At 41.4% G+C, this 13,981-nt stretch overlaps 1 protein-coding gene across 2 annotated transcripts; it reads right to left on the reverse strand.

Moving 5' to 3' along the window:
* Nucleotides 1-1,083: 1,083 nt before the first annotated feature.
* On the reverse strand, nt 1,084-13,624 carry LOC123491520 (krev interaction trapped protein 1-like). Of its 2 annotated transcripts, XM_045222359.1 has the most exons (17): nt 13,456-13,624; nt 12,711-12,889; nt 12,054-12,210; nt 11,799-11,891; nt 9,826-9,955; nt 9,106-9,349; nt 8,845-8,960; nt 8,413-8,556; nt 8,041-8,197; nt 3,600-3,707; nt 3,311-3,467; nt 3,019-3,170; nt 2,575-2,741; nt 2,323-2,410; nt 2,014-2,220; nt 1,626-1,742; nt 1,084-1,423 (listed from the first exon to the last, which is right to left on the reverse strand). In XM_045222359.1, exons 2-17 carry the CDS (start codon nt 12,810-12,812, stop codon nt 1,334-1,336), a joined length of 2,229 nt encoding a protein of 742 aa, XP_045078294.1. In that variant the 5' UTR covers nt 12,813-12,889; nt 13,456-13,624; the 3' UTR covers nt 1,084-1,333. The 2 variants fall into 2 exon arrangements, with proteins under 2 accessions (XP_045078294.1, XP_045078293.1); XM_045222358.1 differs by lacking the exon at nt 1,084-1,423 and having other exon boundaries at nt 1,439-1,742.
* Nucleotides 13,625-13,981: the final 357 nt, after the last annotated feature.

Raw genomic sequence — 13,981 nt, forward strand, 5'->3', positions numbered from 1 at the left:
TTGACCGCTAGGTTTTATGGGTATTCTGACACCTCCACTGTGGGGCTCTATAGAGCCCAAAATGCATCTGTCATTTCCATACTGTTACAATTATGGCTCGTGTTGTTGGTGAATGTTAAAGTAATGCTACATTGTACCTAACTCATTCCATAAGTTGTTACAACACTTGCTGAGTGAAGATATTGTTATATATTATGTGGTCCTCTGTAGCTCAGCTGGTAGAGCACGGCGCTTGTAACGCCAAGGTAGTGGGTTCGATCCCCAGGACCACCCATACACAAAAAAAAATGTATGCACGCATGACTGTAAGTCGCTTTGGATAAAAGCGTCTGCTAAAAGGCATATTATTATTATATTATATATTATTATTATAATGTAACACTGAAGCTGGCTCTTGGCTGGAAAGCTTCCAAGCACGATCAAAGAGCTAATGTCACTAATTTAAAGCGTATCGTTGCCAAGCGTATCATTTCAATCAGCTATCTTACCACAAAATAATTGTACCTTTGATTTGACCACTACATCGCCATATAAGTTAACTTAATTTGAATGACTATCAGTGATACAGTCAGGAGCTGTCAGCAGGCTACTCACATGGCTACCATGGTTACATAATGTAAACAATGACATCTCCTCTCCCCTCGTGCTTAGAAGTTTGCTAATCGTGCAGAATGCCTTGCATCGAATGCCTTATTACGCACTTAAATTAATTTCACATTATTTTAAACGTTTTAATACAATTGTATCATCGCCGTCTTGTTATCTTGCTCAAGTGGTTTGAAATGACCGTACTGTGTACAAGTTCAGTCATTTATTTGTGCAGAGCGCCCTCAAGTGGCAGCTACTGCTGTTACCGATGCCAGTCATTGGTCTGATTTCTGAGATTGACTCACTCATTTCAGGGTTTAGGCAATTAATTAGGCCTAAGGTCTTTTTGCTTTGCATTGCAGAACTGAAACCATTTCTAGCTGCCACATGCACACAGATATATATATTTAAAAAAGTATGTTCATAAGATGTACTGGTATGAGCAGTGCTATTTTAAGCAAAACAGAAGGAATTACACTCATATATTATTAATTTTATTAAAATGAACCATTATATACACATTATTTACAACCATAAAAATTAGAGCATGTAATAATTTGTAAAATTGTAACAGAAATCTTAATATCAAATAAACAAAATGTGAAACATGTCTGTTCTATTGTGATACAAAACTATGTATTTGGTGAAAACATACTTTTTTCTCAAAAAAGCAACGGTCCAATACAAGAAAGCAAAGCAACCGACAAAAAAAGTTCATGGGAATAATATCGTCTTTGAAGGTGAGTCAACCATATGCATACTTGTCTGTTAAACTTCTGTCATTTGGAGTCATTTGTCCACTCAACTTCATTAACAGTTTAACAATAAGGCCAGCCTATTGAGGAAAGAAGAGAAGGAGCCCATGAATACAAGCAATAATATTGCCCAGATTCAACTCTTCAGCTAGAGCCATATGCTATGGTTAATATTTTCTTACAAGTCATACAATCTGCACTGTTTTCCAGGCTACAACACATTGATTCAACATAATCACAGTTAAATCCATTGGAATGACTTGGGAAAGGTCCTATAGTTACCTGTTTGGTGTGCACAATGAAGTTCATCTTGTTTTCCAGACTGTGAATCTGGAAGTACTGATCAGCGTGCCCTAATTGCCACATGAAAGAGCCATACTCCAGACTGATAAGAAGGATCTACAAATACACAGTAAAACATATGCACAGTATCAGTAAAAGAGGGCATTTACATGAAAACATAAAACATATACAAAGCTGGATACTTTTGAGGCTTATTTCTATGCTTAGATATTTACATCCATGCTTACTTTGTGACCAGTAAATAAGAATGTGAAGTATGTTTCATTCATCTTTGTATACTACTGTATTCTGTATACTGCATGGTTAAACATGGTTCTCTCTGTATACATATGGCTCTGGACCCAACAACCAAATAGCCCCGGGGCACCTTTGTCTCCATGTTCATGAGGTGCAGGCCCTTGGTGTTGACACCCACAAAGACACGGATTACTTTGTGGTTGCTGGAGCTAGCCTTGGTGAAGACCTGGCCCGTGAAGAAGGCGGCACCATAGGTCGGGATGTCCCAGCAGTTCTGCAGGAAGAGCCTCTGGAGGTGGTGCATCTCTTTGCTCACACCCTCACTCATACTGAGGCTCTGTGGGGCGGATAAGGTGAAGTAAGGCTAAGAGTTTGACCTCATAGATATAAATGTATACAAGTTATTACACAAAAACAAAATAATGAAAATAAACTTGACCTTATACTCATGTAGAATCCTGCTTGTCCAATGATGCGCTTTGCTTTTCACCTTGGATATCGGGACAATCGATTTCAGGTTTTCTTCACTGTTGAAAACAAAACATTTACACAGACAGTTATGTCAAAGGTATATCATATTACCACAGCTTTATGTACCTTATCTTCAAATATAATCCCAAGATTCCCCCAGTTTGAAAGAAGACTATTATGCTAGATTGATTCAATTCAGGGACCAATTTAAGATATTTACTTAAGGAAGCCCTGCTTGTGCTTCTTGCTCTCATAGTTTCCGTAAATGATCTGCAGCAGCAGGCTGGCCAGGGTGATCAGCTTGCTGTCCGGGGAGGGGAAGAAGCCCTTGAGGAGGCAGTGTCTGGCCTCGTCAAACAGGATCAGGATGGACAGGGGGTCCTCAATCTGGGGGAGAAGATTCAAGCCAATCATGGATGGACTAAAGAATGAATTAATAAACACCAAAACACTTGATCAGTTTAATAATGTGTATTATTACTGGGTTGGAACAAAAGCATGCACACCCTCTGGGTCTCCCTTAACTAGAGTTGTGAAACACTGATCTAAGCAATATTCAAAATCCCAAATCCTTGCTTTACAGATGCAGCACTGCAATAAGAATTGCAAGAAGAACTTCCCCAAGGGGATAATAAAGTTGATCAAAATCGAATTGGTTACAAACCTTTTTTTCAATGTCGAGGGGCAGACGGACATCTCTACGGAGGAAGAGCTGTGGGTTCTCCCTCTGGGGATCCAGGACAGTAAGGTCAGTGACGATCTCTGTCCAGATACGCAGGTGCTGCAGGGGCTTGTGGTAGGGCTTCAGCTGCAGGTCTGACAGAAGACAAGACACACACACACATAGGGTATAATGAGCACAGGTAGCATGGAAATAGGATACTACAGATACAAGAATATGATACCTATGACCAGATATTGGGCGGCCATTTTGGATCTGTGTATTTGTGACTCACTGAGGTTCTCAGAGCAGATCCAGATGGTGAAGTACTGCTGGGTCTCCTTGGAGAGCCGCATGCCCTCCATGATCTGCTGCACTGATGTGTTGTTGCCGTGCTTCAGCTCCACCGAGCGGTACGAGCCATCCATGCGGTAGATGCGCACCTTCTCATACTGCGGAACAAGCACACAGTTTCATCAATTGCTAAACGTAATAAAAGACACACTCGCAAGTCTTTGACATGTCTGTTGGAGTAGCATACATGCACACACACACACACAGACGCACACACACTTCACACTCACTGGTTTGTTATTGGCTTGCTGTAGGAGTTTCACTGTCTCCTCCCATTCGTTCTGCTTGTTCTCTTCACAGATTTGCAGGGGTGATCTCTTTTGCTGATCCTCTATGTGCTTATAAGAGTATAAAAACAAACAAGCAAAGTTACTTTCTTACTGCTACTTACTACTGGCAACATATTGAAGTCCTAAGATGTTCCACTGGTACCAGCACACCCTACAGTATGTGGTCATAATGCAAATAGGATGGAGGATATACTGTATTCAACCAGGGTTCTACAATTCAGTTCTTGGAGAGCTACTGGGTGTGCAGGCTTTTATTCTAGCACATTTAGGGGTTGAATTGGGAATTAGGGTTAAGCCATGCTCACTGTCTTCTGCTGTCTCTCCACACTTTCCTCATGTCCATACCCTGGCTCAACCCTAACCCTAGCTTCATGTCCACACCCTGGCTCAACCCTAACTCTAACTTCATGTCCACACCCCGGCTCAACCTTAACCCTAGCTTCATGTCCACACCCCGGCTCAACCCTAACCCTAACCTCATGTCCACACCCCGGCTCAACCCTAACCATAACCCTAGCCTTCATGTCCACACCCCGGCTCAACCTTAACCCTAGCTTCATGTCCACACCCCGGCTCAACCCTACCCCTAGCCATAACACTAACCCTAGCTTCATGTCCACACCCTGGCTCAACCCTAACGATAGCCATAACCCTTAACTTAAACCTAACCTTAGGTTCATGTAAACACCTGACTCAATCCTAAACCTACTAGTCATAACCTTACCCATAAGGGAAACACTAATTTCATGCCACCGAAGTGACTTTTTCGTAGCAGGTTAGGAGAACTTATGCAGCAGGTTAAATCAAATCAAATTTTATTTGCCACATGCGCCGAATACAACAGGTGTAGACCTTACAGTGAAATGCTTACTTACAAGCCCTTAACCAACAATGCAGTTTTTAAGAAAAAAAAAAAAAAGTGTTAAGTACAAAATAGATAAGTAAAAAATAGCAAATAATTGAGGAGCAGCAGTCAAATAAAATAACAGTAGGGAGGCTATATACAGGGGGTACCGGTACAGTGTCAATGTGCGGGGGCACTGGTTAGTCGAGGTAATTGAGGTAATATGTACAGTTGAAGTCGGAAGTTTACATACACTTAGGTTGGAGTCATTAAAACTCGTTTTTCAACCACTCCACAAATGTTTTGTTAACAAAACGAGTTTTGGCAAGTCGGTTAGGACATCTTTAGAAGCTTCTGATAGGCTAATTTACATCATTTGAGTCAATTGGAGGTGTACCTGTGGATGTATTTCAAGGCCAACCTTCAAACTCAGTGCCTCTTTGCTTGACATCATGGGAAAATCTAAAGAAATCAGCCAAGACCTCAGAAAAAAAATTGTAGACCCCCACAAGTCTGGTTCATCCTCGGGAGCAATTTCCAAACGCCTGAAGGCACCACGTTCATCTGTACAAACAATAGTACACAAGTATAAACACCATGGGACCACGCAGCCGTCATACCGCTCAGGAGACGCGTTCTGTCTCCTAGAGACAAACCTACTTTGGAGCGAAAAGTGCAAATCAATCCCAGAACAACAGCAAAGGACCTTGTGAAGATGCTGGAGGAAACAGGTACAAAAGTATCTATATCAACAGTAAAACAAGTCCTATATCAACATAACCTGAAAGGCCGCTCAGCAAGGAAGAAGCCACTGCTCCAAAACCGCCATAAAAAGCAGACTATAGTTTGCAACTGCACATGGGGACAAAGATCGTACTTTTTGGAGAAATGTCCTCTGTATGAAAAATGTACACACTCACTAACTGTAAGTCGCTCTGGATAAGAGCGTCTGCTAAATGACTAAAATGTAAAATGTAAATGAAACAAAAATAGAACTGTTTGGCCATAATGACCATCGTTATGTTTGGAGGAAAAAGGGGGTTGCTTGCAAGCCGAAGAACACCATCCCAACCGTGAAGCACGGGGGTGGCAGCATCATGCTGTGGGGGTACTTTGCTGCAGGAGGGACTGGTGCATTTCACAAAATAGATGGCATCATGAGGAAGGAAAATTATGTGGATATATTGAAGCAACATCTCAAGATATCAGTCAGGAAGTTAAAGCTTGGTCGCAAATGGGTCTTCCAAATGGACAATGACCCCAAGCATACTTCCAAAGTTGTGGCAAAATGGCTTAAGGACAACAAAGTCAAGGTATTGGAGTGGCCATAACAAAGCCCTGACCTCAATCCTATAGAAAATCTGTAGGCAGAACTGAAAAAGCGTGTGCGAGCAAGGAGGCCTACAAACCTGACTCAGTTACACCAGCTCTGTCAGGAGGAATGGGCCAAAATTCACCCAACTTATTGTGGGAAGCTTGTGGAACGCTACCCGAAACGTTTGACCCAAGTTAAACAATTGAAAGGCAATGCTACCAAATACTAATTGAATGTATGTAAACTTCTGACCCACCCATAAATAAAAGCTGAAATAAATCATTCTCTCTACTATTATTCTGACATAAAATAAAGTGGTGATCCTAACTGACCTAAGACAGGGAATTTTTACTAGGATTAAATGTCAGGAATTGTGAAAAACGGAGTTTAAATGTATTTGGCTAAGGTGTATGTAAACTTCCGACTTCAACTGTACATGTGGGTAGAGTTAAAGTGACTATGCATAAATAATAAACAGAGTAGCAGTAGCGTAAAAGAGGGAGTTGGGGTGGGGTGAGGGGGCAATGCAAATATTCTGGGTAGCCATGATTAGCTGTTCAGGAGTCTTATGGCTTGGGGGTAGAAGCTGTTAAGAAGCCTTTTGGACCTAGACTTGGCGCTCCGGTACCGCTTGCTGTGTGGTAGCAGAGAGAACAGTTTATGACTAGGGTGGCTGGAGTCTTTGACAATTTTTAGGGCCTTGCTCTGACACCGCCTGGTATAGAGGTCCTGGATGGCAGGAAGCTTGGCCCCAGTGATGTACTGGGCCGTACGCACTACCCTCTGTAGTGCCTTGCGGTCGGAGGCCGAGCATTTGCCATACCAGGCGGTGATGCAACTAGTCAGAATGCTCTCGATGGTGCACTTTATGAGGATCTGAGAACTCTTGCCAAATCTTTTCAGTCTCCTGAGGGGGAATAGGCTTTGTCGTGCCCTCTTCACGACTGTCTTGGTGTGTTTGGACCATGATAGTTTGTTGGTGATGTGGACACTAAGGAACTTGAAGCTCTCAACCTGTTCCACTACAGCCCCGTCGATGAGAATGGGGGCGTGCTCAGTCCTCTTTTTTTTCCTGTAGTCCACAATCATCTCCTTTGTCTTGATCACGTTGAGGGAGAGGTTGTTATCCTGGCACCACACGGCCAGGTCTCTGACCTCCTCTATATATGCTGTCTCATCATTGTCGGTGATCAGGCCTACCACTGTTGTGTCATTGGCTAACTTAATGATGGTGTTGGAGTTGTGCCTGGCCATTGAGTTATGGGTGAACAGGGAGTACAGGAGGGGGCTGAGCACGCACCCCTGAGGGGCCCCCCATGTTGAGGATCAGCGTGGCAGATGTGTTGTTACCTACCCTTACCACCTGGGGGCGGCCCGTCAGGAAGTCCAGGATCCAGTTGCAGAGGGAGGTGTTAAGTCCCAAGGTCCTTAGCTTAGTGATGAGCTTTGAGGGCACTATGGTGTTGAACGCTGAGCTGTAGTCAATGAATAGCATTCTCACGTAGGTGTTCCTCTTGTCCAGGTGGGAAAGGGCAGTGTGGAGTGCAATAGAGATTGCATCATCTGTGGATCTGTTGGGGCGGTATGCAAACTGGAGTGGGTCTAGGGTTTCTGGGATAATGGTGTTGATGTGAGCCATGACCAGCCTTTCAAAGCACTTTATGGCTACAGACGTGAGTGCTACGGGTCGGTAGTCATTTAGGCAGGTTATCTTAGTGTTCTTGGGCACAGGGACTATGGTGGTCTGCTTGAAACATGTTGGTATTACAGTCTCAGTAATAGGGTTAGGATAATTAATGTAGCAGGTTAGGAGACTGTGTATAACGTTAGGGAAAGGGTTATGGTTAGCGAAAATGCTCTCCTAACCTGTGCCCCTTAGCCATAACCCTAACCCTTGCCCTAGCCTTACGTTCAACACTAACCCTAATCTTGATTTAACATACTTTTATCCTACTTTTGTCTTTTGACCCATGAGGTGCAGAAGCTTGGCTCCGCCTGGCTCTCCCTTTCACCCAAGGTGCAGAAGCTTGGCTCCGGGCAGCTCTGGCTCAATTTAACCACTGAGCACATCGCGAACAAACCTGATTCAAATAATCAACTAAGCATGATCTTCTACTGAAAGGCTGGGACGAAAGCCTATGCACCCAATAGCTCCTCGGGACTGGAGTCGGAGACCCCTGCCAGGGTCTAAACCTATTTTAGTGCATCTGTCTCAGTCTTACCCGGTCTATCTCAGGATGCTGGAGCAGAAGCTGTACTATCTCTGAGTGGCCCCCTCCAGCAGCAAAGTGCAGCAGGGAGCTCAGCTGGCCATTCAGCAGGTTGGGGTTACAGTTTCCCTTCTCCAGCAGTAGCTTAGTCGCCTCCACTTTACCATACCTATATTCAAAACAACACAGAAGTTTTACTCTTATTTGACGTTAGCTGTTCACTAAAAAAAGCTAATATAAACGTTATTGTCCTTAGAGGACTTTCATTTTCTTTAGGGAATTTGGGTAACATTTTTCCTTTATTTTACAGCTTGGTTTACAATCTAGGGTGAGTTTTTGGTGTACAGCTGTGCTAGAACAAAACACCCCTCATATGAGACATACCAGCAGGCGTAGTGGATGGGGGCCCAGTGGTCGCTGTCCAGCTGTTTGACTGAGAAGCCACTTTCCAGGAGCTTGGTGAGCAGCTCTGTGTCGCCTTCACAGGCACTGCGGTGGAGGGGGAAGTCATCCACCCACTGGCGCTCCCTATAGAGGAGACGGAGAATTGGCCTCGTTCAATCACTTGGACTTCATAATGTCATGAGGCATTTGAAAAGGCCCAAACTCCAAGGAATGGAAGATACTTTAGATGCGCTTGATTGAGGTTGCCTGGCGCAATGGAACTGATGGAATAGTCCCAAATGTGCAAATGTCGCCCATTTGGCACTCCAGAAAGGCTCAAACTATTTGAAGGAAAACAAATACTATTTGAACCCAGGTCTGGCCAATACATGAAGTAACATTTTGAAGTAAAATTTAGGGAGGCTCACTCACTTTTCCTCTGTCACATTGTTAGAGCCGTGCTGCCACTTTTCTCTCGTAGGGATCTGGATTTTAGAGTAATCTGGAGCACCAAGGCCAAAGTAAGGGTTGATAATAACTTTGTCCACCTAGAAATGGCAAAAATAGAGAGGATACGTAAACACTTTAGTTTATGTTCACATATTTTGATGATGATACAAAAATGTCAACTGTCTTGTAAGCCATCCCTCGGGAGAGGGTAGGGATTGGAAAAAATGGTATCTGGGCTCTCACCCGGTTGGTATACTGCAGGTCTGAGCCGTAGAGAGGGTTTTGAATGCACATGTCGGCCTTATCCAGTGACAGCATCTTGCTCTTGATCTCCAAGGCGGTGTAGCCCATGTGCAAACCCCCATCACTAGGTTTGCCCTCGCTGGTGTAAGCAGGGTTACTCACGTTGGTCTTGACTCTGTCCACCGGTGCGGGCCGGAACAGAGCTGCAATGGCATGAGGCATGGTGTGCTTCTCTGCCAGCCACCTGGATAGGGCAGTTACAAGATACAAGTTCAAAGGTCAAGGTTTAGTGGTGACGTTCTGGTAAGGTGAAATATCTACTGTGTCACTCGCTGCACTGTAAGTCGTTTGAAATATCTTATGTTATTTCCAATCCCATCCCCCGGACACCACACATACAGACAGTCACGAGAGGCTGGAAGCAGCACAACAACAGTCTCAAAGGCACAACAGTAGTGGATAGTAGTAATGATCTGAAACCAGCAGCCCTCCAATAACCAGTCTAGTTCCCCACCTTTTTCATCGTCCGGCCCGGGAATTAAACCAACTACCTTCCTGTTACCGGTCCACCTCTCTAACCTCTGGGCTACCTACCACCCCCGTAGAGTAAGTGAAGCTACCATATACCCTGCTTTTAAGCTCTCTGATACACATAAAAAAAACTGTGGATCAGGGCGCCTGCTAAATGACTTCAATATGAAATCATAGACAAAGACTTACTTGTCCAAGGCCAGGAGCATCTTTGAGGTGATTGGGGAGAAATGAGCGCTGGTCTCACTACACACACGCATTATATCCTGGAGGCAGAAAAAACTTGGGCTCCCAGGGTTGTAGATAGGCTTGCTATTATCTGTTCAGAAAGACCAATAACAAGCACACAATAATAAAAAACATTGTTAGCTAAACTATATTATTAAGGAATTATTCTAAGGAATGCTTTAAAAAGTACCCCAGACACAAGTGGACTAACACTTACAGTGGGGTCAGGAATTATTGTATCCCTTGATAAAGACTAGCAAAAAAGACTATAAAATAAATACCGGTAACACAAATACTGAGCTATATTGTATGCTCAACAAAATAGAACATTATATGATTTTAAACTAATACAATTGCGCAGATAAAAAAATGTTGTCTAACAAGAAATAAAACAAATCTAAGAAAGATAGGATTATTGGATCCCCTGTTTTGATTTGAATTGAAGAGGGCATTCCATAAGCGCAGACAAAGGATATCAAGGATCTAGAAAGATTCTGTATGGAGGAATGGCCTACGATCCCTCACAATGTGTTCTCCAATCTCATAAAACATTTTAGAAAAAGGCTCAGTATCATTATCCGCGCAAGGGAAGAGTGCTGGAGTATTGAAAACAAGGGATACAATCATTTTGACCACTATCTTTTAAAATATAGATATTTCTTGTTAAACAAAATCTTTCCTCTGAGCAATTGTATTATTATACAAGTCATAATAAATAAATAAAAAAGTATTCACACCCCTTTACTTTTCCCACATTTTGTTGTGTTACAGCCTGAATTTAAAATAGATTAAATTGAGTTTTTTGGTCACTGGCCTACACACAATACCCCATAATGTCAAAGTGGAATTATATTTTTCAATTTTTTTACAAATTAATTACAAATGAAAAGCTGAAATATCTTGAATGAATGAGTATTCAAACCCTACTAACCTAATTGACAGAGTGAAAAGAAGGAAGCCTGTACAGAATAAAAATATTCCAAAAGATCTATGCTGTTTGCAACAAGGCACTAAAGTAATGAATGTTTTGTCCTGAATACAAAGCGTTATGTTTGGGGCAAATACAATACAACACATTACAAAGTACCACTCTCCATATTTTCAAGCATAGTGGTGGCTGCATCATGTTATGGGTATGCTTGTAATCATTAAGGACTGGGGAGTTTTTCAGGATAAAAAAATAAACGGAATGGAGCTAAGCACAGGCAAAATCCTAGAGGAAAACCTGGTTCAGTCTGCTTTCCACCAGACACTGGGAGATGTATTCACCTTTCAGCAGGACAATAACTTAAAACACAAGGACAAATATACACTGCAGTTGCTTAACAAGAAGACAGTGAATGTTCCTGAGTGGCTGAGTTACAATTTGAACTTAAATCTACTTGAAAATCTATGGCAAGACCTGAAAATGGTTGTCTAGCAATGATCAACAACCAATTCGACAGAGCTTGAAGAATTTTGAAAAGAATAATGGGCAAACATTGCACAATCCAGGTGTGGAAAGCTCTTAGTGATTTACACAGAAAGACTCACAGCTATAATCCCTGGCAAAGGTGCTTCTACAAAGTATTGACTCGAGGTGTGAATACTTATGTAAAAGAGATATTTCTGTGTTTCATTTTCAATAAATTTGCACAAAAATCTAAAAACATGTTTTCACTGTCATTATGAAGTATTGTGTGTAGATCGGTGAGAAAAAATTATCCATATAATCCATTTTGAATTGAAGCTGTAACATAACAAAATGTGGAATAAATCAAGGGGTATGAATACTTTCTGAAGGCACTATTCTATAGCTCAGTATTTGCATTACTTATTTTATACAGTCTTTTTTGCTTATCTTTATTAAGGGATCCAATAATTCCGGACCCCACTGTATATAATTCATGTGCATTTATAACATTTCTAATAATTTAGTTAGTGTCAAGTTCTACCTTTGACATTGATTGGCACAAAAAAGAGGGAGACCTCTTTCCCTTCATTGTCACCATCGAGAGGGAATTTCTTCATGTGCACCACACGCTTTCCTGTGATGAACAACAGCATAAGAGGGATTAGTGCTTTGACACAATTTGTTATTTGAAATGTCTTTCTACTCTTCATACAACATTTATATTAACAAACGATTCAAGTCCAAATCTGGAAAGCCACCATAATTACAGAAAAGCAACAAAGATCTATTTATTTACCAATAAAACCCTTGTTGTTAGATATGGGTTTAGTAATTTCTTCTACATAATCCAAAATGGATCTGGCTGTGTCCCCATTGGCTTGGATTTTGGTCGCCAGTAAGACTTTCTTCCGTTTCTTCTCTTTTCCTTCCAAAGGAACTTCAATCAACAGGATCTAAAGGAGGGGTAATCACAGGGTTACACATGATGTCACTGGTGAAGATAAACTGAACTAGAAATACATTTATGAAATCAAACCATAAGCTAAATAATTGTGATTTGCCATAAACAATATTTGCGTTAAAGTAAAATGATATTGCAGCAGATTTGGGGTGGATGATATGGTAATATGGCAAACACTAGAACTTCCAGGGAGCTTTCCAGAATTGAGCATCCTTACACTAAATGTATTAATAAAGGCGTTGCCACTTTGCAGTAACCATAGTCTGCTACTCGCAGGGTTACTTAAGCATGTATACAAAATAATGTGTATCCCACTTCTGACACCAGTGTAACAAATCCAGGGGGTAGCCCAGACCGGGACTCAAACACAGCACCCTGAGACTGTCAGTCCAACCTCCTTGCTGTTATGCAAAGAGATCCTAACCTTCAGATGCTAGGTTTTGCATGGTCGCTAATCGCTACTGTATCTTATGAAAGATACTGTAGTCTTACCTCATAGGCTTTAGCCCGATATTCCTTAGAGCTCAGACTGACATGGTTCTTTGGACGAACGACAGCAACAAACACATCTTCCAAGTTGTCATGGTTGCCCATGGCGTTGACTTGCCTTCAATCCCTTTCAAGTATCCTACATAAGGACCGATTTATGAGGAAGATGAGGAGCACCATGTCTGAAATGTTAGAAATAATCAAATACAATCAGAATCTAATTGGGAGCCAGCAAAACGTAATTATTCTATTAATAATCTATATTCTATTGTAGGGTGTCTTTTAATTATTTAAAAGTAGTAGGCTATTACACTATTCAAGATTGATCATCACTGATCAATCTTGAAAAGATAAGACTTTTAAATTGTTAACTTGTAATAAATTACTTAATAATATCAACAATCGCCTAGATTGTTACTTTAACGCATGAAAATGAAATAGCATAATGATTACGGCGAAAATATTTTCAAAAGGCAAATTTGATTGCGTTTAAAAGTCTAAAATAAATGATTCTGTCCCAAAAAAAGTCACGCCCCGGAAACCAAGCACACTGTTGCCTTCCTCTGTAGAAGACTATTGATATCATCACATACAGTATACAATACAACATGAAAAGTAATAAACGGCACGATTTTTCAGTAAAGCTATATTGTGTCCTTAGAAGTAGACGTGAAACTATACGTCAGATAACTTGATGAAAGGCTCAGGAATCGCACTGTTACATTTTAATAAACGCTTTCAAACATACCTGAAATTATGATCTCTCACAAACTTTAAAAAGTATAGGTTGTCGGTGTCTTTATTTTCCCGGGTGGAATAAGTCATAGACATGCAGGATCAATAATCTAGGCAAACTTCTAAGCAGATAATTGTGTGTTTCCTAAAAGCATAACATTGGTTGGCGACAACAGCAAGCGAAATGGACAAGAGTCATATTATGCCTAGACTGATTCGTTTTGACAACAGGGAACTCTGCTGGTCGGGTGGACTTAGTGCGCATATTTTCTTGTGAAAAATGTAGACAGATGGAAATAAATTATAGGCTACAGAAATCAAATCGGATGTGAAAGTAATTTGCTTTGGTATGATGTAAGGCCAAGTAACTTTTGACTCATAATTTTTTTCTGAAATCATTTTTATTGCATTCAGGCAATTCTAGTGTCAATTGTGAGTATGGACATGTTTCCTAATATTTATATATTAAATAGTTAAGGTACACATTTGCCCGTTTCAGATTATGTATGGCAGAGGTTCCCAACCATTTTCCACATTTG

Source organism: Coregonus clupeaformis, chromosome 8 (assembly GCF_020615455.1).
Source record: "Coregonus clupeaformis isolate EN_2021a chromosome 8, ASM2061545v1, whole genome shotgun sequence".
Classification (NCBI taxonomy): domain Eukaryota; kingdom Metazoa; phylum Chordata; class Actinopteri; order Salmoniformes; family Salmonidae; genus Coregonus; species Coregonus clupeaformis.

Coding starts and splice junctions, on each gene's coding strand:
- LOC123491520 (XM_045222358.1), bottom strand. CDS start 12,812: ATGGGCAACCATGACAACTTGGAAGATGTGTTTGTTGCTGTCGTTCGT. Junction 8,198..8,412: donor CCCATCCACTACGCCTGCTG/GTATGTCTCATA, acceptor TTTTGAATATAG/GTATGGTAAAGTGGAGGCGA. Junction 3,468..3,599: donor AGCAAGCCAATAACAAACCA/GTGAGTGTGAAG, acceptor CTTGTTCCGCAG/TATGAGAAGGTGCGCATCTA.